The sequence below is a fragment of the Lycorma delicatula genome, chromosome 6 (genome assembly GCF_047948215.1).
Source record: "Lycorma delicatula isolate Av1 chromosome 6, ASM4794821v1, whole genome shotgun sequence".
NCBI classification, from domain to species: Eukaryota; Metazoa; Arthropoda; class Insecta; order Hemiptera; family Fulgoridae; genus Lycorma; species Lycorma delicatula.
This window is the reverse complement of record NC_134460.1, coordinates 24,572,846-24,600,283: the sequence shown is the minus strand read 5'-3', so window position 1 is coordinate 24,600,283 and position 27,438 is coordinate 24,572,846. Positions and strand designations below refer to the sequence as shown.

Here is a 27,438-nt window from a genome sequence, read left to right as displayed (position 1 = left end):
TTCTGACTAATTTCGGCGTTATATCGGTACGTACGTATGTATTTCGCATAACTCAAAAACGATTACCCGTAGGATGTTGAAATTTTGGATTTAGGACTTTTGTAACATGTAGTTGTGCATAAGGGTAAAATCAAATTTTTTTGATTTTGCCCTTATTGAGAGCTTTTCAGCGATATATCATAAGTGGTACTTATTTTCATTGGTTCCAGAATTATAGCCAAATAAAATTTTAATTAATGTAATATTTGGATCTTAGAGGAAGGCACATTGGTTCGATTCATCTCCTTTTTTTTAATAAATTTTTTCTAATTTAAATACATTGATTTATTAATAATTATTAACCTCTGATTGAAAAGAAAGGTTTATTGTAAATAATAATTCAATAATAATAAAAATAAAAAAAAGATGAAAAAAAAAGAGAAGTTAATAATGAAATAAGATTTTATATACTTTTCATTTAAAAAAAAAGTGTATGTGTAATTTAATAAGTGTACAAGGAAGTCATGTGATGCCCACATAAATATTTTAAACTTTCCTATAATACTACATTTCAAAGGTCTTAATTTGTAATTTTTCTGACTTCCTTTTTGTTCATAAATGTCTGCCATAAACTGCTACGTCTAAGTTTGTTAACCTATGCTTTAATAGTCGAGTTATTTTCAGCACGAAAGCTTTTCTTGCTGTGTCATTTGCATATATTCCTTACTTTTCAGTGGTTTCTGATTATACTATCTTATCATCATCTACACCCCACGATATAGGAAAAGTGCACGTTCTTGTCCAAATTCCTCAAAAATCCTTAAATCGATTTTTATGCGGTTTTCCATCCATTTCTTCTTGGGACGTCCAACGTGTCTTCTTCCAGTTTTATTATACTGAAGAGCTTTTTTAGATATCCTCTTATTAGGAATCCTCTAGATGATCATACTATCTTTCTTTATACAATTCAAATTTGTTATTAATAGATTAAATTTGAAATTTGAGGATCTCTACGAATAGTTTCATTACTTATCGTATTCAATCCTTGGACAGCCATTAAAGGATTATAACAATTGAATCTTCGCTGATTATATACGACTACCATCTTTTTTCCTTTGCATTTAGGTTTCACTCTGCCATAGCGTGATCTAGGAAAAACTAGCGTTTTAATCATCTTAATCTTTGTATATTTTTAGCTTACTTGATTTTGAAAAATGCACTGAATAACCCACTACACTATTTATGGCTTGAAAATTATAGATTCTTATCTAAATTCTCATATATAATAATACATTTTTGGTATTTAAAAGATAATACTTTTTTTAAGAATTAAATCGATTGCTACTATTTTGCAATGAGTTAGGAAATTTTCCTCGAAAAATCCAATACTTTAGTCTTGGAATTTCAAATTCATGGGTGAGAACTCTGATACATCTTACTGAAATAATATAATTAGAATACTGCACTCTATTCAGTAATTTTACTGTCTAGATAACAAAACTGCAACTTTTAATATATTGTGTTCTGCAATGTATATATTTTATCCTTTAATATAAGCCGACCCGAAGAAGGTATGTTGGATGTCTCACAAGGAATAGACAGAAAACCGAACATGATTTATGAGGATTTTGGATCTAATCAGATATTTTTCCTTTATCGTGGATTGTAGATGATGATGATCAGATACTAATTTAATTCCCATTGTTTTACTCTTTTTAACGTCTCAAATTGAATTTCTTCATTAGTGTTGAATCAACATCATTCGTAGTTTTTATTCCTAGTTTAATCAAAGTAATCATAATATCAAAGAATCTTCACAATCTTTTTTTAAATTTTCGTTTTAGATCCTCCAGAAATTAAAAAGCGTAAATTGCTTAACTCTAGTTTGTCTTCCTCGTATTTTTACTTCTACTTTAGTTACTTGATTCTAACAAAAAGTATAAATAACTACTTTCTGTATTACTGATTCATGAAGAATACAAAAAACTTTCAGAACATATCTACCGGTAAAAATAATAAAGTTCATATAATCATAGGTTCGGGATCGCTTCGTTAGCAAGTGACAGCTGACGAAAGATTTCGCCCTGATTTCTGCGCCTTCGGTAAATAATTAAGCCAGACTATAATTTTTGGAACCCAAATTAGGAAGTAAATTTAGTTTTTTTATATGAAATCACACCCGAAAAATTGAAGAAAAAATTATTCGAATTATATTTTTAGTAGTTTTCGAGAAATCAAGAATAAATCACTTAGTATTTTATTAAAATTCATTCTAAAAAGAAATGCTTAAAGAGGGGTTATAGTATGTGTTAAAAAATTAAAAACTTTATCTGCAAAAATAGAAAATTAAGTGCAATTGGATTTTTTTTTAATTAGAATCAGTTAGGGTTAAACTTCAAACTTCATTTTCAACTTCAAATTATCTTCTTTTTTGGTTAATAAAAGTTAAATTATTTTGGATGATTAATGGACAAACAAACAGCAGTAATATATAAATGGATGTAATTTTTAATTCTATAAAAGGTAGATTTAAGGTAATACTTTCTTGGTGTCAGTAGTTTCATCTCTGTATCATCTGAAAGGTTTAGAGTTAGAATACTGGTCAAGCATTTGTCACATAAAATATTCCTTATCATTGCTATAACTGGACAATCGATCTGCAGTTATTTGTTTAAATAAATATATAGGTGTTCTTCAATTTTGTATTTAACGTACAAAATACATGAGAAAGATGTTCTAAGGTAGGCAGACAAAAATTAATTTTATATATATATATATATATATATATATATATATACAATATTTTCACGGCTAAACAAATAATTACTTAAATATGAGTACAATTCACGTGTAAAATAAAAGTATTAAATAAATCTACAGGCAGATATATATAACTTACAGTATATTGTACCGTTCTCTTGAACTTTGTAATAACGAAATAAGCAATAATGGACTGCTGACAATAATTTAAATGATCGGAGAGTTGTTGTGTACGTTAAGTGCTTTTATTGATTTGTTGACGGAAGTAAGTGATATTTTTGCATTGTGCCACGCTTACAAAGGTAATGATACAGAATTAAAAAAGTGTAAGCTTATTCGATTGAATGTATGAATTTGTATTTGTTGGCCCGTGGCAATGTCTATAAAAAATAAATCAAGTCTTAAGAAGATGACAGATACGAAAACGACAGAACTAAGAGGAAGCAAAGTGTTTTTGTAATCGATTGTCATTTATATATGGCACATGATATGTATTTATATAACGTTACAATGAAGTAAAATTAAATTGCAATAATAGTAATAATAATAACAATAATGTAATAAAAAAAAGAAATATCATCCGATTCTAACAACTGTCTGCTAGAGTTGACTACACTCCACTTCCCTTCACTAGCGCGCAAACAGTCGTCCATCCGTGCAGCCTAGCCGTGTGCTCAATGCCCTTGCCCTGACATCAAAGTTCCCGTCTGATCCATCTAATACCTTAATGTGCTCAACACATTAAGGAGTATTGATAAATACTCCTTATGAACAATTTTTTAAAGTATATTACCTAAAATACGTAAAGTTCCTTTAATTATCGTTTTTTTTCTATGAAAAACATTGAGCAGAGATCTATTAGAATTATGAAAAAGTCTCTCACATCACTTTATTGTTCATCCCCTGAATTCTGTTTTACAAAAACGAGTGGTGAGCAAGGAAATTACGAAAAAGAATATAAGAATTAATCTCCTAAGAAGTTGTTAGAACATTTTATTTTCTTTAATTTTTCTTCTTAAAATATTTTATTAAAATTCCGACATATTTTTTTTTTTGGTGCAGTAAAATTGTTGCCCCATAAAATTAAAACAAAATATATATATATAGACATATATTTCCGTCAAGAACTATCTAATTTTGAAATTCTTCATACATATTTTATTTATTGCAATTATTCTCGTTCACAACGGTTTGAAATAAAGTCTAATACTCACGTTATGTCAAAGAAATTAAATAAATATTTAATGATTACATTTTTAATTACCAAAAACCAAAAAGTTATTTCTACTGATGTTCACAATTGTTTACAAGTTACTACAACGACAGTACTATTGATCGAAGCACAGTAATAAATTTCTTTAATGTGTCAAGTGGAAATATGGGATGAATCCTGCAAATGAAACTATTTTTTTTGTAGTAGATGAAAAACAGATTTAAAATCTGTTTAAAAAAGGATTGATTGAAAAATTCTCCACTTTTGTCAAAAATAAACAAAGAAATATTAGAAGAATAAGTCGATTACTTATTAATCTATTCAGTTAGACAAAGATCTGTGCTCAGGGATGAAAATATTACCAGAAGAAAACTAAAAAAGAAGAGATGTTGACTATCCACTTAATCGGTTAGAAGGCTAAAATACAAATCGATAGGTTTGCGCTTTGTCTTCAGAGGAGCGGCATGTCGTTAAATTTCCTCATTACTTTACGTATTAAAACTTAGATAATGTTTTACACATATTTTAATAAGGAAGATGAGATGAATGTAATGATAGATGAAAAATATAAGATCTTGTCGGAAATCGAACTTGAGAATGTTTGAAACCTTGAATCGGACACAAAGATGTTTTTGTTGGGTTCAACATAATTAACTTAGCCGATGGTATTTATGTACGTCAATGGTAGTTCTAGATCTTTCTGTTCAGGTTCATAGAAAAATCAGTTTGATCGTCTTTATAACCATTTACAACCTTATACAACCTCGAGATGGTATCCAGCAATTTCATCTGCTTCCTACTCACAAAAAGGGTTGAAAATGAAAGTGACAGTGATAGTGATTCGTTTAGCGAGAATGATAAACTTGGTAGAAGTTTGAATTAGATGCATGAAGAAAATTCAAGTAAGCTTTTGTTTATTATTAAAAATTAATAATTTAATACCGATAAAGGTTATAAAAGAATTAATCACGTATTGTTTATAATAAGTACATGTAAATATGGTAGTTATTACCGCGTACAATATGATAAGTAATACTTCGATTTGATACGCGAGTTTATGTTTTCAGACCGAGTAATAATACGCAGTCTGCTCTTGACGTCATAAGCTCGTACATTGACTGAGCTTAATATATTTCGATTTGTTTCCTATGTTATATAATAATCACACCTCTGACAGACGAGTGCATGATGTAACTAAAGTTGCCATTTAGCAGTCTGATCTTGACGTCATAAGCTCGTACATTGGTTGGGCTTAGTATATTTCGATTTGTTTCCTATGTTATATAATAGTCACACCTCTGACAGACGAGTGCATGATGCAACTAAAGTTGTTATTTATTCTGATAAAACAGTGTCCTTATAACAATTCGTGATCTATAAAGAAAAATGCAATCACAAACATCCCTTAACCCTTATTGAGACAGTTTAGAAAATGGGCAATAAGATTTTATTCCACAAAATCTGTTTCAGAGAAGAAAACCGTATTATAATCGTTATTTGTAAATTCATGACAAAAATTTAAAATAAGCTAAAATATGAAGATATTTTAAGATAATTAGTGAGATAATAAAATGTAAAAAAATTAACATTTTCAACTTTTCGATAGCCATTCGTAAAAGTGTTTTTGTTTTCTAAAATAGGAAGAAATGGATCACTGCCATTTAGCTGTAATCATATTATCCTCTCATAAACTTGGTTAAATATGATCCAAAAAAAATCTCCTGTTGTTTTGTTACCCGATTTACGTATATCACAGTCGTTCAATTTTCTGTGGGTGTTGGACACAGCACGAGTCGACAAAACTTAATTTATAACTTACAGTATCATATTGGTAATCTTTTCCCATAGGTTAATGTAAGCTTTCGAGTAGAGACACTATTATTGAGCCAGATATATTATTATTAGAATTCTATTATTCTATTCTATATATCTATTCTATTATTACTAGAATTAGAGATTTCACTTTTTTTCCTTTTTTCTGTTTAGCTTCCGGAACCACCTCAAGGTATTACTTCAGAGGATGATATGAATGAATGTAAATGAAGTGTGATCTTGTACAGTACAGGTCGATCATTCCTGAGACATGTGGTTAATTGAAACCCAACCATCAAAGAGCATCATTGTGATGATGAGTTCACCACTAGACCAACCCGGTGGGTAAGAGATTTTACTGAGCTATCGGAAACCTCGACTAAAAAACACTCGTTAGTTTCTCGGCAGATGCGGAAAATTACTCATTCCTGAAGTTACATTTTACCAATATTAATTTTACGATGTAAAAATAAATTATATTTTGGCTTAAAGAAAAATTAATACATAAATAAATAAAGGAATAAAATTAATACATTACTTTAATGAGTCTTGTTTTTAAAGACAAATGTCTTTTAGTATTATAGTAATACTAGATATTTAATTCTAACTTTATATTTGGCATTGACAAAAAGTATTAAAAAAAACTTTATTGTTTAAACCTTATTTACTTGCAAAGGTTTATTTATTTTTTAATTTTTATTATATTATCTTCAAAAGATTATTTATTAAAAAAATTTATCTTCATTCAGCAGAAAAGCTTTTGCAGATAAAAATTTACATTAATAAATATTTCAGAAAGATTTTCCATTTTGTTAATTGTGAAGGGTGATTTAAATATATATATATATATATACTAGCTCTACCCGCCACGTTTCTCTGTGGCACATTGTGGTTGCATGGATGAGAAATGAGAAACAAAACAAAGCATACGTTTCATAGAAGTTTAATTTTGCAATACTTGTGGATATACAATATTTTTTGTTTTTCCACTGTCTGCGTAGATATAAAGGATATCTGGTTTGCCGACTCGGGAACACGCAACATACAGTTGCTCATGTGAGAAGCAATTCGCATCTAAATCTAAACCACACAATTCTAAAGATTGACCTTGAGCTTTATTGATTGTGACTGCAAATGCTAATCGAATTGGGAATTGCAATCTTTTAAATTAAAATGGTGTATCGGTCGGGATTATGGGTATTCGAGGAATGAGGACATCTTCACCTTTGAAAGGCCCTGTTAAAATCGTTGCTTCCACTACGTTATTCATCAATTTCTTAACTGCAAGTCGCGTGCCGTTGCAGAGTTTTGGCTGATTAATATTCCGCAACAGGATAATTGTCATTTTTTGATCGAACCGTTGCTAGAATCAATCTAATGAGGAATGTTTTCCCAGTTCCTCCTGGCGCATCCAAGAAGACGGTCCCCCCCAACTCCGTCATTTATCATTTGCATTATGCGATCATAAATGCCTTTCTGTTCACGCGTTAATTTGGGAATGTTTGATTGGACATACGACTGAAGATCACCATTGTTGTAACTCTGTTCACAGCGTAAATCCACATCAAATGAAGCAATCGCAGCTCGGGTGGGTGCTGGCATTCCCAATTTACTAAGAACTTTATTTGCAATAGCTAAGCATTTGTCTTCAATATTTATCAATGCTTCGTTGTAAATGCCTTCTGAAAATTCCATGGTCATATTGGTATTTTCTAGGCGTACTCTATGCAAAATATCCTCAGCCATATGCGATCGATATCTTTCCCATAACTCTGTGGGAGATGAAGGGAAGCAAACGGTCAATATAATTGCGAATAATGCGCGAATTTGGTTTGGATGTGCAGTGTTGCACGCGTCATTAATACATATATCCCACTGTTGGTCGTTTTTTAATAAATTCAGAGCTTGGTGAAAGGCGCAGCTCAATCACGACACGATCACACAAAAGTACCTCGATTAAAGTGAATAATTAATTCAGATTGTATAATAATCTGAATCAGATGCAAGTGGATACGTTTTTTTTTTTTTTTGTTAATAAACAATGTAATTGGGAACAGGTATTGTTTTACATGTGATTGCGGTTGTCGTTAGCTAGTATGGAGAGTGTTCCCCTCGCTTCCGGCAAATGGCGCGGTTACTGGTACACAGCTGACCGTTAAAAAAACTGTTTTCTCGCGGTCGCGGGTATGTGACTGATGCGAAAAATAGATAAAAACAATCTTTGATGCGGGTTATATATCGTGCTAAAATTTGAGCTCAATCGGTGCAGAACATTTTGAGTTTTTGAAGCCCTACACAAACGAACTTAACATTTTTATATATATAGATATAAAATTGTCCATATAAAACTTTAGATCAAATTTTATTTTACATAAATTTATAAATAATAAAATAAATTATGTTCTGCGTACGTAAAATTACATTATTCTATTTATGGTACTTTATTAGCTTCTTCAATAAATAAAATACAAAAAAGGAAAAATAAATAATAAAATAATAAAAATAAAGTAAATAAAATACAAAAATTTAAAAAAAATTGACAATGTATTTGTTTGTATTTTTCCCTCCAAATTAAGTTCAGGAAATGTTCACGTATGTTTATAAATTAAATGAGTACATCATTTTTAATAGTTCAATTAAACTGGAATAACGACTATTGAACTGTGTTGACTTTCTCTTAATGAAATATTCATTAATATTAAACATATAGTATAGTTATTACGGAAGAAAAACACGTTCGGACACAGGTGGCACATTTACTATATTCCCAAAAATAGTATCATTAAAACAGGTTTTTCCTTATCTTACAAGAACCTAAGACACTTGTAAAGTGGCGTTTTAAGGTCAAGTTTGTTTCCTTTTCCTCTCAGTTTATGCATACACAACCAATAACATACAAGTACCATCTTTATAATATTCAACTTTCACAGCATATTTCAACTAAAAGCGTTTAAAGAATTTAATTACCATTCCCGGCTTGATTTATGGTTAATTCAAATTTTAGGTCATTTGACAAACATCAGTAATAATCTACACAATTTATACGTCATTAAAGAAAACTTGAATATTTTTTTTACATACACTTGTAAATTAAAAAAACAAAAACTCTAAAAAAAGTTTTTTATGAATTCAAACCAATAATAATCAATGAATTAATTTTAATGAGAAAAAGTCTCATTATAATTAATTACGACAGCACTTTTCCTCTCCTGTTTAAACTCCTTTGTCATTTTTATTTGCTAATATTAAAAACATAACCACTTATCAGTAGACGGTTTTTACTGCAAAATTTTTTGTTAAATTTTTAATGATTATAAAATAAGCATTAAAATATATAAACTAAGTTTAAAAAAATGCGCTAGAAATAAATAATTTAAAAAGAATAACATTTATAATAAAAATAATAATAACAATAATAATCTTCCACTCTTCTTTAAATTTCAAATAAACGTTTTGATGTTGATCCCAAATAGAAAATAATTAAAAATTAAGATAAAAAACAATAAGTAATAATAGCTGATATCACTCTAGAATGGTGCCAATTTTTAAAAAAATTACTTAAATATTATTATTATTTTAATTTTCATAATTCTTTGAATAAGTTTTATTCTTTGTAAGTTTTTCGATTTGGCCTGTATAGATCGCATTATAACTTTTATTTTACCGTTTTCTTTTATCAATTTTTCCAATATTCCTCATCATTTCACTGCTGCCGTTTATTTTTTTCTTCCGACCTCTTACTCTTAATTCGTTTTTTAAATTTTGTGTTGAAAATCTTATATTTTTCCCTAAAAATTATTTATACTGGATATCCTTTTCAGAAATCTATTTTTCTCTCAAGTCGTTTCTGACTACTAAGAACCAATTTACTTCAGTTTTTATTAATTTCTAATATTTTTTCGTTGTTAATTAATTTCCGTCCGTTCATTGAAAGATATCCATAAAAAGTAATCTTTATTTTTTATTAAATCGGAAAGTTTTTTGGTTTTTTGTTGTTGAATTTTTCGGAATTTATTTTTATTCTTCAGATTTCTTTCTTTTTTTGGTCCTAAAATTTTTCTTTCTTTCTTTTTATAACATTTTTTAATTTCTTATTTTACTGCTTAGTTTTAAACATTCCGATACGTAAAGAGTTTTGGGTTTAATTACTATGTTATTTTTCATTACAAAGTTATTCCGTACGCTTTATGTAAGTTGAAAATACCGACTAAATAAAAAAAAAAAAGAATTAATGAAAGCGGGAATATTTAAAAAAAAATTTTTCAATGAATTTTCTAGTTAATTAATGTTCTTAATATAATAATAACTTCAGGCTGTATAATTATACTCCATTATTTTATAATCATCTAACACAACAAACAAAAAATTTCTCTTCAAATTTTGTACATGAGTATAATATTTTTGTTTAAAAAAGCCTCTATTTAAGTTATCTACAAGAAACTTACAACAGGACCATCAGACGAACTTCGTTTAAAAAAAAAAAATCGAAATTATTCCAGTGATCATAAGCAAAATTTGGTCATGTTTCCAAAGAAACCATCCTTTCAAATAGTTTAATGATTTAATCTACGGCAATCTTATTTTTTTAAAGAAAGGTTAATTTAAAGTTAATGTAATAATTAAACATTTTAAACCTATCGTAAACCAAAAATATATAGATTCTTTTATTTCTGTAACTCTATAAATGTGTATCTGTTTGTGTTTGTATATACTCAATATTACATGACACTATATATTCATACTCGATGATAAATAAATTAGTATTGTTGTTGGGTAAGGCTATTTACTATAAACTAATCTGAGAAGCCGAAACTAATTTCAGATCTATAAACTAATCAGAAAAATATGTTATTCTTTCTATACTGTCAATGGTTCGTTATCTATTAAGAAGGATCAGTGTTTCTCGTGGAATATTATTAGTAACGAATAAGTTTTTCCTTTTTTTATGAAAGTTTACTGTAGTAAAAAGAATGGTGCTAAAGAAGTGTTTTTAGCTTTTGTCAATAAGTGCTGGCTTATGAGAGCTGTAAACTTTATTTAATTGAATAAAAGGCTACGACACTTTCAAATCCTTTCTTTTTTCTATTGATTATAACTACGGATAATTATTAGGGAAAAGTATGAAAACATTCCTTTCCGTAAATTTCTTCACTGCTATAATATAAAATAATAATAAGAGATTGATATACCGTGAGATAAATTAATGTACCATCAGTCAAGCAGGGTGACCCATACAAAACGCAACCCATCAATCACTCATCCATGAAATTTCAAAAGTCAAGATTACTCCCCTACTCGTTACTGAAATGGACTCGTCCAACATCTGAACATCGCGGCGACGTAGTAGAACACTACCCGATAGTAACAACAACAATGCAGTCATAACGTTCAGTGTATTGCTAGAAACAAGATGGTGTTTTCGCTAGATGAACGTGTTTTCATTGTTGAGTCGTACTTCAGTACGAAATCAGTGGTTGCAATGCAAGATTTGTTTCGCCATAAGTACCCGGATAAACCAGCTCCTAACAAAACATTAGTATTAAGATTGGTTGCAAAATTTAGAGAGACTGGTTCTTTTAATAACAAGGAACACAAAAGATCTGCGTCAGTGTTGAATACAGATACAGTCACTGAAATCAAAGACCGATTATTCGCCTCGCCAAATAAATCGATCAGACGTTTTTGTCTGTTGAAATTAATTTGTCTAAATCAAACCATCGGGCGACCAAACAATTACAATTACGACCTTATCGCATTCAAACGGTTCATCAACTTCTTGAGCCCGACAAAGAAAAACGGCTACAATATTGTCAATGGTTTTGTCGATTTCTGCGTGAGGGAATTAATGTTATGGATTCGTTATTTTTCACAGATGAAGCACGGTTTCATTTGAATGGCTACGTAAACAGCCAAAACAGTAGAATTTGGAGTGCTGAAAATCCCCACGTTTATCACGAAAAACAATTACACCCGCAAAAGTTGGGCGTGTGGTGCGCGATATCGCAGAAGAAAATAATCGGTCCTATTTTTTTCGAGTGCACCATTAATGCAGAACGATATCAGGATATTTTATTTCAGTTCATTGCGCTCTTGGAAGAGGAAGACAGACACTGCTGGCTACAACATGACGGTGCGACATCGCACTACGCAGGTTCAACTTCTGATTTCGTTGAGGAATTCTTTGGTAATCGTGTTATCGGTCGAGGCTTGTGGCCACCAAGATCTCCAGATTTGACTGCGGCGGATTTTTTTCTATGGGGTTACCTCAAAGAAAAAGCCTACAGCAACAAACCACGAACACTTGAACAATTGAAAGTCAATATTGAACAAACTGTATTAAATATCCAGCCAAAAAATTTGAACAAGTTGAAAGAAACGCTGTAAAAAGAATTGAAGCTTGTATTCAAGAAGATGGCGGCCACTTCCAACATTTACTCTAAATGTAAGGTAATGGATGGTAATAATAAAAATTACATTTACACATGCCTTTTTGTTATTTCAATACCTACCAATGTAAGGTTGGGTTGCGTTTTATATGGGACACCCTGTAATGATTGAGATAATGAAGATATTTTAAACATAATTAAGAAGGTAAAAACAGTTATTTCGAAATTTAATTCAGTACTTTAGTATGCTAAAATTTTAAAAAGAAAAAAAAGGTGTACGTTTACATCTTTGTTAGAGTAGTGTTGCATACGGGGTAGAAATTTTGATCGTTCAATAAAACGTTGATGCAGAGAATTCTGGCAACAGATACTACCGGAGGACATTGACGAAATTATTTATTAATTAAAGTAAAATCCATACGGAAGTATCGTTGGAAAAAATGGTAGAGAGGAAACAACTTTTACAGTATGGATTAAGGGCGGAATAGGGAAAGAAAGATTGTCGCAGAAACTTTGAAAATGTTGAACCCTACAAAGAAGGAAATAAGTGAGGGTGTAGAAGATGTCATACTTAACGTCGTTGCTAATTATGTGACCAAGGTGTTGAAGAAAAAACAAGAAGAAACAAGGGGATGAAAGATAGCCCCTCGTGGAGTCACAGTTCGTTCGTGTTCACACGAATGGGCTGAGACGCTGAAGCGGGGGGACTCTGGCAACCCCTGAGCTCGCGACGCGAGACACCAGTGCTCCAAGACGAAGAGTTGGCAATATGTGTAATGAATAAGTATAATTCAAGATGAGTAGTCAGTTTTAATTGTCTAGCTTGTTGGTTAAAATACACAGTTAATTAGTGAAGTAGAAGAAAAAATAGTTTGAGAACTAATTGTTAGCGGTGGGAGGGTGAGGGACAGCCCTCAGTGGAGTCGTCGTCTGTCCGTGTTTGCGCAGGTGGGCGGTGGTGACGAAGCTGTGGGACTCCTAAGCCTCCCTACTCTGACACCCCCGGGGTTGTGCTATACTTAAATGCAAAACCGGCCCCGGGTGGAGAGGAACGGTAAAGTAGAAGAGGCTCTTAAAAATATTTAGCCGAACCCGTGCGAGTCCGACACTCCCCCATTTGTGTGGGGGGTACACGTAAATGATATTTCTCCGCAACATCGATAAAAAAAAGATAGTTAATGATCTAATTGATAAATGTAAATGGAGCTCGGGATGGAGTAATAGTAACAATAATTGTAAAAAATCGCTAGAATGGTAGATAGAAATTTAGTTACTTCCAACTAGCCCGACTTTAAGTATTAAAAATTTTAAAGAAATGATTTCGCAATCGCTCACTGTACAAGTTTTTTTTTCACTGAGTCATAAACTGTCTTCACGTCCTTTATTTTTTATTATTTGTTTTTTAATTCATTTTTTTATTTTATTTTTTTTGCTATTGTAGAATATAAAATAAGGAAGTATTGTTATCGTGTCAAAAATGATTCATCAAGATAAACATGGATATATATTCTGACTCAGGAGCCCATGAAACGTCTAGATTAAAAAAAAAAGCGTATATGAGTCCGGGGGGGGGCCATGCGCTTGTTAATCTATATTTCGCTTAATATCTCAAAAAGAGGCTGATTTAAAAAGTTAAAATTTAATAGGATAACTTTGGATAGGTTATATATGAGGCATTGATCTTAAATTCACAATGTTATTTGAATTTCATTTCAAGTATGCATTGAAATTACTTCTTACTTTTACGTATAATTCAAATTTTTAATCGTACATCAAACGGATAAACCTTAATACCTACCATATATTTGATACACCTGTTTATATGAAGCATTGACGAGTTGAATGATTTTTAAAAATCCATGTAGGGTGGAAAGATACAAAGGTAGGGATATCAAATGTCAGAAGTGTAAGTTTTGTTTCTTACCTATTTATTGCCTTATCAATATAATTAATAAACATGAAATACGGTTTTTTATTATTTTATTTATTTTTTTATTAAACCGCCCTCGCTCCAAAAAATTACGAATACCCTATTAAGAATACAAATTCTATTGTTATTTAGTTAATCTGAAGTTTGATAAGATGACTACTATTTATGAGACGCTGTTGTCATTAAAATTTAAAAAAATTGTTTGTTGGAGACGGGGGAAATACAAAAATAATGGCTATCATACCTTCATAAAGTATCCAAAAAGTAATTTTTTTCCTTTCTGTTTATTTCTTTATCAATACAAGTAATAATACTTAGTAGAAAAATTAAAATAAAAACTGCTTCCTTCTAAAAAAATTGCAAAAATACAATTTCCAACTAGTGTTGTTTTTCACTAATTTTAATGCGATTTAAAAATTTAATTTAATTTATAATATGTTTTAGGGACGAAGGCAGGAAATTTGTACAACTTCTTGCTACTTACTTAATTACTAGTCGGCCCGTATAGCCAGATTTTATTATTATTTTATTTTAAAGTAAATTTAATTGTATTATTTTTATTCATTATTCATTTAATAATTGTATTATTTTTATTATTATTCATTTGATTGAATCGAATCATTCACTTGAAACCCAGCTCACACAGTGATAGTGACTTTCATCAGTTCATAGTTCATTAATTCAATTTATTAAATTTGTACTTATCCGGCAAACCATTACTAGTACATACACACATATTTATTTCTTTCATTTAGAGATGAAATATATCTAAAGACTTTCTCAGTTATGCTAAGAAACATGGGTAAAAACTTGGTTGCGATTGATCGAGTAATTCATTTGTTTATCCCAAACAAGCAAAAACCCTCTTCCTCTTTATATAATAGTATAGAAATAGATTGCTATCAGCTTTAAAAAAAAAAAAACACAACTATTATGTTGTTATGTTTATTTCGAATTATTAACCCGCCGGCCCCCATGGAGCAAGTGGCTGCGTCTCGGCCTTTCATCTGGAGGCTTCAGGTTCGAATCCCCCGATCAGGCATGGCATTTTTACAAGCTACAAATCATTCATATCATTCTCTGAAGCAATACCTCCGGTGATCCCGAAGGTAAAAAAAAGAAAAAAATATTAACCTAGACTTAAAATTAATTTATTATTTTATTTGATAGCAGATATGGTTTAATAATGTGAATATTTTCAAATATATATAATTTATAGATTCAATTATAACAGAGAATGTAATTGTATTTGTGACTTATGTAAGGATTATTTAATTTGTAATCACATAATACAAGATATTTAAGTCTAATTATTTATATAAAATTTGTTTTACTAAACTATGCGTTGTAAACTTTTATACGTATATGATGTATTAACCGTTTAACGTTGTAAAAATGCAACCACATCATCTGTTTCGCTGTATGTGGTTAATGAAAATACCAAATATAAATGAATATTTTTATTTACATATAATGATTTCCGTCCGGATAGAATACTGATGATTGAGAACTATTAAAGGTAATTGACCTACATTTTATATTAAATGAAAAGTTGGTTGTTTTATTTTTACTCGCACAATAAAATCCATCGTTATTTGTTGATAAAAGCTTCTCACCGACTTAAAAAATAAATAATTAAAATAATAAAGATTAATTATTATGGTCTGGCTTGTCATTAGTGGAACCGCCGCACCGGGATCTGAAAAATCATTCCCTATTTGGCCAATAAGTAATTCAGTTGTAGTTAATATAAAAATTTACGTATTCTTATAAAAAGTTGTTGAATTGGTTGTTATACTTTTCGTTATAAATTTCAGGTATTTTTACATTTTAGAATAGATTTCTTTGTATTTTTGTTAATGTGGATAGTTCTAGAGAATTGGAAAGTTTTTGGTATTCATAAGGTAATTATAAAATGATTTACACGAAGAAATGTTTTCACAATTTTTTTTTAACATTTACCAAACTGTTTGGTATTAAAATAAGCAGTTTGAACTATCATAGTCATTTACATAATGAAATAAGATTTGCATAATATAGATTAACAATAATTTTTTTGAACTCTTTTTTGAAATTTTTTCAAAAGAGTTCAGTACAATTAGCTTAACTACTCATGCATCAAAAATTTTAAATATAATTCTGTTAGGAGAAGATGTGTTAGAAGAAGTGTTAAGAGAAGACCAATTTGGTTTCAGGGAAAAGTATAGGGACAAGAGAAGCAATTTTAGCGCTCAGATTAATAGTAGCAGGAAGATTAAAGAAAAATAAATCAATTTAATAGTACTTATAAACCTAGAAAAAGTATTTGATAACATAGACTGGAATAAGATTTTAGTATTTAAAAAAAAATATTAGGGCTCAAGTTTAGAAATAGAAGAACAATTGCTAACATTTACAGGAACCAAACTACAGCACTAATAATGAAACAGCATAAGAAAGAAACAGTAATAAAAAAATGAGTCAGACAAGGATATTCCTTATCCCCTTCACTTTTTAATCTTCACATAGAACTAGCAGTTAACGATGTTAAAGTACAGTTTAGATGTGGAGTAACAGTGCAAGATGAAAAGATAAAGATGCTACGATTTGTTGATGATATACTAATTTTAGCTGAGAGTAAAAAAGAATTAGAAGAAACAATGAATGGCATGGATAAAATCCTACGCAAGAACTACCGCAATAAAAATAATCAAGAACAAAATGAAAGTAATGAATGTAGTAGAAATAAGTAGATGAACGACTAAATATAAAAATAGGACAAGAAAAGACTATGGAGGTAGAAGAATTTTGTTATTTGGGAAGTAGAATTACTAAAGATGGATGAAGCAGGAGCGATATAAAATATCGAATAGCACAGGTGAAACGAGCTTTCAATCATAAATATAATTTGCTTATATCAAAAATTAATTTAAACGTCAGGAAAATGTTTTTGAAAGTATATGTTTGGAGCGTAGCTTTATATGGAAGTGAAACTTGGACTAGAAGCTTTGGAAATGTGGTGCTATTGGACAATGTTAAAAATCAGATGGGTGGATAAATGATAAATGATGTTGTGTTACGGCAAACTGATGAAGAAAGTAGTATTTGGAAAAATATAGCTAAAAGAAGAGACAGACTTATTGACCACATGTTACGGCATTCTGGAACACTCGCTTTAATATCGGAGGTAGATGGGAAAATTTTTGCAGGCAGGCAACGTTTGGATTATGGAAAAAATGTTAGAGATGTAGGATGTAGGGGGTATACCGAAATTAAACGACTAGCACTAGATAGGGAAGCTGGGAGAGCTGCATCAAACCAGTCAAATGACTGGAGACAAAAAAAGGTAGTATAAACCAGAAACGTTTTCTATTGAGTTTTCGAAGAAAAATACGGTATTACTTTCGGTAGCGATCGGTGTGGGGGGGGGGGGGGTGAAAATTAATTTTCTTAACGTTTTGAGGTATGAGGAGTATGAAATTACCATTTATTTAAAATGGGTTTCGTTTTATCTTTATAGGCCTATGCATATTGTGTGGCTTGAAAATCTCTAAAACTGTTACATTAATTTCAATGAAATGTAGATATTCTATAGTATTGTAACTGAAATTGTGCGGCGAAATTTTGATGACGATTAGTTGGGTCGTTTTCGAGTTACGCTCAATTTAAGACTGAAAATAATTGAGGTTATTTTGAGTGTGTTTAGTGAATGTTTCATACGCGCTTATGGAATGAGTCAGAGCAGTGATCGAGTTGAATCTTGATGCTTGTATGTAGGATCTACTGGTTAATCGAACATATGTAGCAGAACTGCGCAGAATCTTGCGCAGAACTGCTCAAGATTTTGTGTTTTTTTTTCAATATAAACACTTGCTGAACATTAGCACAGTTATCCTGGAATAAATTTCCATAGAACAGGACAGTTAGTTTTTGAAAGTATACAAGTCTTAATCACTAAAATATTTCAAAAACTCAAAAAATAATTTAAAAAATAATAAATATTTTCTTAAGTTAAATCGTTTCACAATAAATGTTATATCATATTATAGATTTATACGTTCCCATGAAAATGACATTCTACGTTATAAAAAAGTGTATAAATTAATGTAATAAATAATATATTGTGTTGGGATGAAAAGAAATACCGAATGATAATACAAAAAAAATAGCGAATATTTGTGAAAGACATGTGAAGAGCTTGTTTACGTTACTGAGTCGGGGTCAGAAGTTGATTTGTAATGGGGAAGCAACTAAAAAGAAAAGAATCATCTCAGGAGAAAGGCAGATGAAGAATATGACAAACGGATTTAAAAAAGTCCATCTGCCTTGAATAATAAATAGCAGTTATAATAATAAACTTGTTTATTTAATAGTTAACGTTAACCTCAAAGTGATGAATTTTTTTGTAAATGTACAAACAAAAATAGAATTTAAAACGTCTACTTTAATTACTTTTCGTTTATAGTATAATATATTTTTACTGAATGTTAATAAATCTATTTTACTATTAAATATAATTTATAAATTAAAGTCAGCATGATTCAGTAAAGATACTCTATCATGAGTATGCAATATGTATATTTCACGTACCTGAAGGGAGTCCCTGTGGATAATCTGATATATCTGTTATAAATAAATGTTTCATTACTTTTATAACTGTTCACTCTGTAGAATATGCATGTATGCAACGTATCATACATGTAAGATCTTAACCTAAATATTTAACTATATTTTTTAGGTTAAAAACTAGGTTTGTAAGAGATCAGTACGGTTCGTGAGAAAAAAAACAGTATTTTAGATCGAATTCAACTTAAATAAAATTCATATATTTTTCAACTAGTTTGAAATAATTTTCTACCTCGTTTTTATGTATTCTAATCATTTAATATAAAAATATTTGTTATAATATGTATTACATCCTCCATTATTTGCTTTTTATATTCTAGTCTTTTTACATACCATTTTTATCTTCAACATTTCCATATAAAATTTATATTAATCTTCTTAATATTAATTTCCCGTTTAGCGCTATAGCTTTAGAAGGAAAAGTATTGTAATCGTTCCTATTTTTGCATATGCGGTTTTCACCGGATCTTGACGTTTTGGCACTTAAGGGGCTCAAAAAACGGATGGAAATTTTCCGGATGTTGGTATGTACGCGAATATGTTCAGTGTCGGCCTCTAAATCACCTTATATCTCCAGAACTACTCGACCGATTTTGACCAAACTTAGTCAGATTAGTTCTATAATGGGGTACCATTAAATTTTCAACTTAAAAGTTAAAGGGGCTGACGCTGTAGAGCAAGGTCACCCTTAGTATCTCAAGATTTCGCCTAATTAAGGTTTTTTCTTGGGCAAATTTGTTAATAATTAAAACATAATAATATTTGCAAAAAACATTTTTTCTAATACTTTTACGTTGTTGATAACAACTGCGATCTTCTTACATAACAGACATGACTAATTTTATACTGTGACGATCAGTTATGATTTTAAGTTTACATTTTACATAATTTAATTTTAAAGATATAAATTGAAGAATAACTTTTCCTGAAGATTACTAGAGTGATCGAAATAATTAGAAAAGAGAACGTGAACGAATTGTTGGTTAGGTTAAATTCCATTTATTTATATATAAACAGTTTTTGAAGTGTAAAAAAAGTATTTAAATTGGCTGCTAGTACCGCCACACCCGCGCGAATGAAATACGGTATGCGCGGGCGCTTTAGTTAGAATAATTGAATTAAATAAACAAAAAATATTGCTTTTAATAAAATAATAAATATTTTTAATTAAGTTGTGTGTAAGCCGTGCATCAGAAAAAATCCGTGTGACGGGAAAGTCCTATATATATATATATATATATAAAATATAATATATATTATATATAAAAGCTGACAACATAGTTGTAGGACAGTTGTAGAAATTTAAGTGATATATATATATATATATATATATATATATATATATATAGAGCGCACTTAAATTGTGTTTGTTCAAGGAAATAAGAAATATCAAGAGAGGAGCAAAATTAGGCCTGCATTACAATTTTCATTAACGAGTTACAGTTTTCAAACTAATCTAAAAAACTTTTCTAATCCACTAATCTTATAGAAAATAGTATTGCGTTTCTTATCCAATGAAAATTTAATAAAATCCATTTGCTGTATATTGTATTTTAGGACGATTAAGAGATTTGGGTTAATCAGACAGGCACTTCAGTTATCAGAATTCCCAGGTTTATAAGCAGTCTTCTCCGTCAGATAAATTCAAGGAAGCATTTCGCTACAGACTATGACGTTCTCAGAATAGACCTTACTTATCTATATCTACCGACCTAAATGGATAGAAGTGATAAAGCAAAAGAATTAGATGATATATTGGAAGAACCGTTTACATAAGAAACAACCCCCTACTTCAAATTCAAGGCCGCTTCTAAGCAACAGATATCCGTTTAATTTATAATCCTTTGAGGAGGTTTTATTCGAATGGGAACAGCACAGTATTGATCGCAAACATTTTACGTCGATAAGGTCCAACAAAAAATGAATTTCATCCAAAGATTAGTACAACTTGGGAACAGGAAGAATTAATTACACACATTCCCAAAATTATGTGGCATGTGGAAATATTTTACTAACCTATAAACCGTTCAGCTAGATTCCAACTAAGATGTATAAGCTCTTCAACAATTAAAAATGCGTCTAAAAAAATGATAAAAAATTTGATTTTAAGAAAAACCAAAGTTTTTCCTTTTTATTAAATAAGTCACCAGAAAGTGGTAAAATGGCCCGTATACGAGTATATTTAATATTTACTGAATGATAATGATATAGATAAATATGAGTTTTTGTTTATATGTTTGAATTAACGATGGCTTTTCTTTCAAATATTGTATTGCGTAATATTCATTCAGACTGGCATAAAGTTAAACTGCAAAAAATGTTTCAGCCATAAGTAATTTTTAAATTCACAATACAGATTTAATGTAGTAAAAATATTGATTTTCTAATCTGTTAAAAGTAGTTCATTAAGTACCAGGAAATACGAATTTTTTCATTTAATACTACAATTTCCTAATGAATTTTATGTATCACAGTTTTGAGTTTTAGGTAGTTTTGTTTTCAGATAATCAGGTGAATCAAAGATGTGTTATGAATTATCTTAGAAAATGGTAAAACGTTTCTTGGATGAGGATGATATGTATCAGTGTAGTGTAAATGTTTTGTACAGTCTCAGGTCGACCATTACTGACACGTGTGGTTAATTGAAACCCAACCACCAAAGAACACCGGTATCCACAATCTTGCATTCAAATCCGTATAAAAGTATAAAATTGGATGTATCTGCCTCCGGTTATTTGGCTAAAAAACATTTTAAAAAATTGACCGCGACGGGAAACGCAAATAATCATATAACGCGGGCGAAGCCACGATGGTAATGCTAGTATTCTTATAAAATAATATCAAAATATTAACTGTTCATTGGAGAAAAATGTGAAGAAATAAAATCGCGAAGTATAGATTACAGAGCAATTATACAATCGAACGATTTACATGTAACTACTTTGTCGATTAAATGAATGAACGATACCGAGAAACATTTATAGAACTTTTTCATATGACATTGAAGATTGATATAACTGCGTTACACGAACAGACATAAATTTATGTGTAGTGTGTATACTCTTAATGATTCTCGTACATGTTGATGATTTATAATTTTGTACGTATATTTTCCGGTGTGTGGATAAGAGTGTGTAAATGAAGGTCGTAGAAATTACTGAATAAATGTTGGAAAAATACTAAAATAAATAAATAAAAATATTCTTACACTTACTTACATTTCTTTTTAATACACCGCATCTAGTGAAATCATTGACTACTAGTAGGTAAGTGTGATGCGTTAGGTCGGTTGGATCCGGCCTTATCTGGCATATGGGATCGGTCAACGGATCTACGCCTCTATCATCTGCGAATAACGGCGATCCTTTAAATCCTTCTGGTTTCCTCAATTTAGCCGATATCGAATCTCTTGTGCCGACAACACCTTTTTCCGATCTACGAGCTTCGTTCATGAACGTACATTGTATATCTGACACTGAAAAAAAAAACTTTTTTAATAAATTTATTATCAGTACTAATTATATTAATTAACTATTTGCTTATCGGGACAAAATTCCTAATTTACAGAATGTAAATTGGAAGATTTTTTTAAAAAAAAGAAACATCTTTTTTGTGATAATATTTTAGAAAATCTAAAAGAGTTTAATAGTTATATAAAAATCGCTAACAATAAGCAATTTTAGCGTTTCTTTGTTCTCGAATGTTGCGTCAGAATCTATTTTAATGTATATGAAAGATTTGCTTAATGTTTAAGGGTAATTATATAAATCCTCAATTTAATTGTTTTCCATCCCCAGTACTTTATTTTGTATATTACTTTGGACAACTTTGCCTAAACTTTGAATTGTACAGAGTTTGTACTTGTGTAAAATTGTCTTTAAATTATTTTGTACAGCATTAATCTTATGCAGTGAAACTTATCTGTTTTATGAAATGTATTACATTAACCGTATTACATTAAAATATAAATGTACACTGTGCGACTTCACAACAGTTAAACAATTAACAACAGTTAGCAATTAATTATCGATTAAAAATAATTAATTGGCGATTAAAAAGGAACAGGATGAGTTTAATCAATAATTAAATAGATTTTATAATTACAGCGAGGCAATTGTCTGGTTGTAGATAATTAAAATTTAAAATTATTAACAACAAACGAAGCCGGTCGATTCCCACATTAAAAGAAAGAAACACCTAGTTAATACCTTGTACACTAACATCTTTTTTAAAGAATATTTAAAAAATAGTACAAATAAAAATTAGTTTTATCATTATATTAACAATAATAATAAGAACAATGAAAGTAATTTAAGAAACTTAACTAAGTAAACAAAAATCCGTAATGTGAATGGTTATCTGAGTATAATCTTGAGGTTAATTATAAGAGCAATTCTATAGATTATTATTGAACTGACTCACCTTATATAAGTATCATTATTTTCTACTTTACACGGCTTATAACCAAAGTAATAACAACGTTATATAGACACGGTCTGATAATATAATCGCAGTCTATTGTAAACGTTTGAATCATTAATGGGATTTTAACAAGTATTACGAGTACATGACGTTATATTTTGAAATCTTGTGACAAATAACCAAATATCTTACTCTGGAGTAAGAAACGGTTTATACTTCAGTTAGATCTTTTTTCAGGCATCATACAATTTTGAGAAATGACAAAGGAAAATACTGAGCTTGCACTTATATGGTTTTTTAACATCTGGAAGAAAAGTACTCTTCGATTCATATTAATTTACTAAACGCTAAATTAACCTGAACATAACAAAGTCCTACAAAACACAAACTAAAAAGCACCAAAACCAGAAACCAATACTTCTATTGTACATATAACAGAGTCGTATTATGCGATAGAGAGGTTAAAATTACACAATAGTATAATAGGATGGAATGTTGCAGCAGGTGTATTGTCGAATAGGTTATGAGAACAGCATTTATTATAACGATAAATATAATGACTCCTGAAGAATTGTGATCATAATGATTAAAGAAAACAGTGTGTGAAGGAGGCCAGCCTCCGTGGCGTTAGTGGTAGCGTCTTTCATCCGGAGGTCCTGAGTTCGAATCCCCCGGTCAGTCATGGCATTTTCACACGCTACGAAAATTGTCATTCATTTCATCCTGTGAAGCAATACCTAACGATGGTCCCGGATATTAAAAAAAAAAAGAAATTTGATAAGGAGACTTTAAAATACTCTTTTGAATATTGTTCGTTCCTTTGTATGAATGGACTCTCATTTTAGATCTGTGTTAAGGGCTCAGTTATCCGTCCGGAGGCTTTTCGAAAATTTAGTTTGGGGTTGAGTCGCTTATTTGATGATGATGATTCCTTTCATATATATTCCTATATATATATATATATATATATATATATATATATATATATATATAATTTACTTGCCTTTATAGGCTTATGATAAATCTCATTAGTTTGGACAGATATTAGGTTTTTCCTCACTCCCTGACAGTCCTAGAATCGGATTTATACTTATTTGATTCACTCAAGGAGTCGCTACATAGTAAGAAGTTTAATGGATGACGTCAAAGAAAATGTGCTAAATTGGCTTCGGTATCAGAACAGATTTCTTTTCAGTAGGTATAAATGAGCTGATTCAAAGATGGAAGCAAATGAATTAATATTGCTGAAGATTATGTTGAAAGGTGAAAAAAGTCACATTAATTAATTGAACCGTTTTAGCTTCCAAAATAATATGTGTCTTTAATTAATGAATGACCCTCTCATCTATATATATATATGATGTACAGAGTGAGCAACATAAAACCTAACCCATAACGTAATCACTGCAGAATCCGGTAGGTTATGAAATGAAATTTTATTAATTATACGGATAAATTAAATAAGAAAAACATAAAACATAATTTAAATGTTACATTTATTTACTTTATTTTTACAAAAAATGTTCAAAATGACCACCCTGGGCGTCGATCCACTTTTCTGCTCGACTAATCATATTGAGAGTCGTCTAATGCAAAAGGTTAAAATCAATTGCATTAATGTCTTGTTGAATGTTCACTTTCAGTTCATCAATATTTTGGGGATTAGATGCATAAACTCTCTCCTTTAAGTACCCCCAAAGAAAAATATGGCAAGTAGACAATTCTGGGCAACGTGGAGGCCACCGTCCTGTGCTGACAGCTCGTTCATTTGTAAAGCCGTATGAACGCCAGTCAGTGAAACGTCTGATGTGTGACACATTGAACCGTCTTTTTGGAAGAAGCTGTATTATTTTTCATTATCAGTTAATTGCGCAAAGAATCCTTCGAAAATGACATCTTCTGGACTGGCAGTAATTCTCCTTTCAATATTGGCAACCTGTGGAGTCCTAAAAGAAGGTTGCCTATTTCGTTTTGCATTTGAAACCGAACCTGTTGTACGCCATTTTTTAACTAAATCGTGTTTGCTACTATTCGCTGGGATACAGGCATTCGGAAATTTTTCAAGGTATACTTGAGGGAATTCTTCAAACGATCCAGAACGGATATAGGCCTCAACTATAACTATCCTCTCCTGAACTGAATAAGGCATTTTAAACAAACACAACTACACTCACAATACTGCACCGCAACAAAATGTATACTGTACTGACAGGTAACCACTTTACAAACGACAGCAACAATCAGTAGTGATATATACGTCCACTAGTCGCGCTAGTTGCGTGAGAGTCTTTCATAAATAGTGTTTGGTAGCGGTTTCATTATGGGTTCGGTTTTATTTTCCGCATCCGTTATGTATATAATGTATGTATATATAAAGTTTAAACTAGGAAAGATGTCTATAAAACTCAGGAGTTGGTCTATACGTTATTATTCAAAACATTTTTTCATTGTAATATTTTACCTATCACACAAAAAAACTAAATAGATAAAATAACGACAACAATCATAAAATATTTCCATACTGCAAAACAAAAAGCTCACAGATTTTTTAAAAATCTTATCTTCTTGTGTTAAAAAGATTTTAAAAGTTTTATTAATAGAAGAAATTTACTTCTTATTTAAAAATAAGGGGAAGTGTATTTGAAAAGATTGTGGAATTTATTAATAAAAGTAATATTAAAAAAGACCATCTTTTTACTATTTTATTGAGCTTTTTTGGAAATGCAAGCATTTAAATTCCTTTTTTGAGGCTATTTCTCAAATAGTAACTATATAGGAACTACATACATGAAGACGTATAAAAAAATAAATATTAGTAGGGAAAAAAATCAATGAAGTTATTTTTTTCCAATTAGTGAAATCATAATAATTTATGCTTTACATATTCACATGTTCCAAATGTGATTTTCTCATAAATGTTTTTTGTAGGTTTCTTCTCAGAGAAACAAAAATCTCAATTTCCTATAATAAGAAAGTATACATTCAAGTATTCTTCCGTACATTAATATCCTGGAATTTAATTTTAAAACATTTTGCCCTACTAAAAAAAAAACATAATAATAATAATAAAATAGCAAAAAAACTTTCTTTCTCAAATGACAGTTTTACTTACTAATAAGCTAGTTATTTTTTAAAAAAATAATTGATTATTAAAGTAATACGTTAGAATATGAGCCAAGTATTAATTAGTAAACAACTTGTATTTTCTTCTATAATAAAAAATATACTTAAAAAGGTGTTTTTATATCTTGTACGGCACATGTTAATGCAAGACTGGTTCTGTTTTTTATTAAGTAGTAAAACCTGTTATTTTTTTTCACTTATCACACATTGAGGATCTTGTTTTATGTTCAATAAGAGTCTTGATTTATTACAGTAAAAGAACTAGTATTATCTAGCACTACTGTAAAAATTTTAAACTAAAACATAATGAAAAAAAAAATTAGGACAATGAGCAGGCTATCATATATTTTGTATTTATCGATAAACGAGTATATTCTACGGTGTATAAAACTGTCCTTTGCTCACCATACAAAATTTTTGTAATATATTTATTTTTCATATAAAACTGAACTAAGTTAAATTGTTGCAATGATCTACATACGTTCATACATCACGTAAAATATAATTTAGTATAGTCTGATTTTAAGGCTTTACCGCTTCTAAAATCTTCAGGAAATAAGGTTAAAATTGAAAAAAATAATGTATGAAGTTTATTAATTGTGAACAATTCTTTTTTAACAGATAAGTTCTAAGTAACATGCGTTTTTGTAATAATTTTTTTAATTTTTTTATCATAACGACACATCCCAACCCCGTAGGGAAAGGCACCCGGCTTGTGACGCTTCCGGTCGCCAGATACCTTCCCGTTCCTAGCCCTGATGGGCATTAACGGGATATAACGCAGCAACTTTACGTTGCAGTGTCGTTAAGTTGCTGTGCAACTTTACGTTCAGCAAGATAATTGAACAATAAGTAAATAAGATCTCTATTTGAACTAACATTAAGTAGTCACAGACCCAGCGGTTGGTGACTTAACGATACCAACGATATGAAAGAATAGAAGAGCACTCCGTACAGCCAGACCTTAAAATCACCTAATTGAAACGATAAGGCAAACCAAGAATATTGTTTCTTAGCAATCATGAAAAGTCACTGATGGTGATATCCCATAAATTGACCGCCAAATAATTCGGGTGTCGATCCAAACGATGTTGATACCGTATGTTGTCCAAAGAGATTTCCTGCCGAAATTTAAGATCATTAAAAGATTTTCAACTTAAGATTATATATGAAGATATTGCTAAATATACCAGGATATGTTTAGCATT

General features: G+C 30.1%; 1 protein-coding gene across 1 annotated transcript in view; it reads right to left on the bottom strand.

The window, feature by feature from the left end:
• The window catches only part of LOC142326626 (uncharacterized), a 75,163-nt gene that overhangs the window by 25,205 nt on the left and 22,520 nt on the right, over positions 1-27,438 (bottom strand). The window contains exon 2 of the mRNA XM_075369222.1: positions 21,904-22,160. Coding sequence (XP_075225337.1) covers positions 21,904-22,137 — 234 coding nt within the window. The 5' untranslated portion in view covers positions 22,138-22,160. The remainder of the gene's footprint in view (positions 1-21,903; positions 22,161-27,438) is intronic.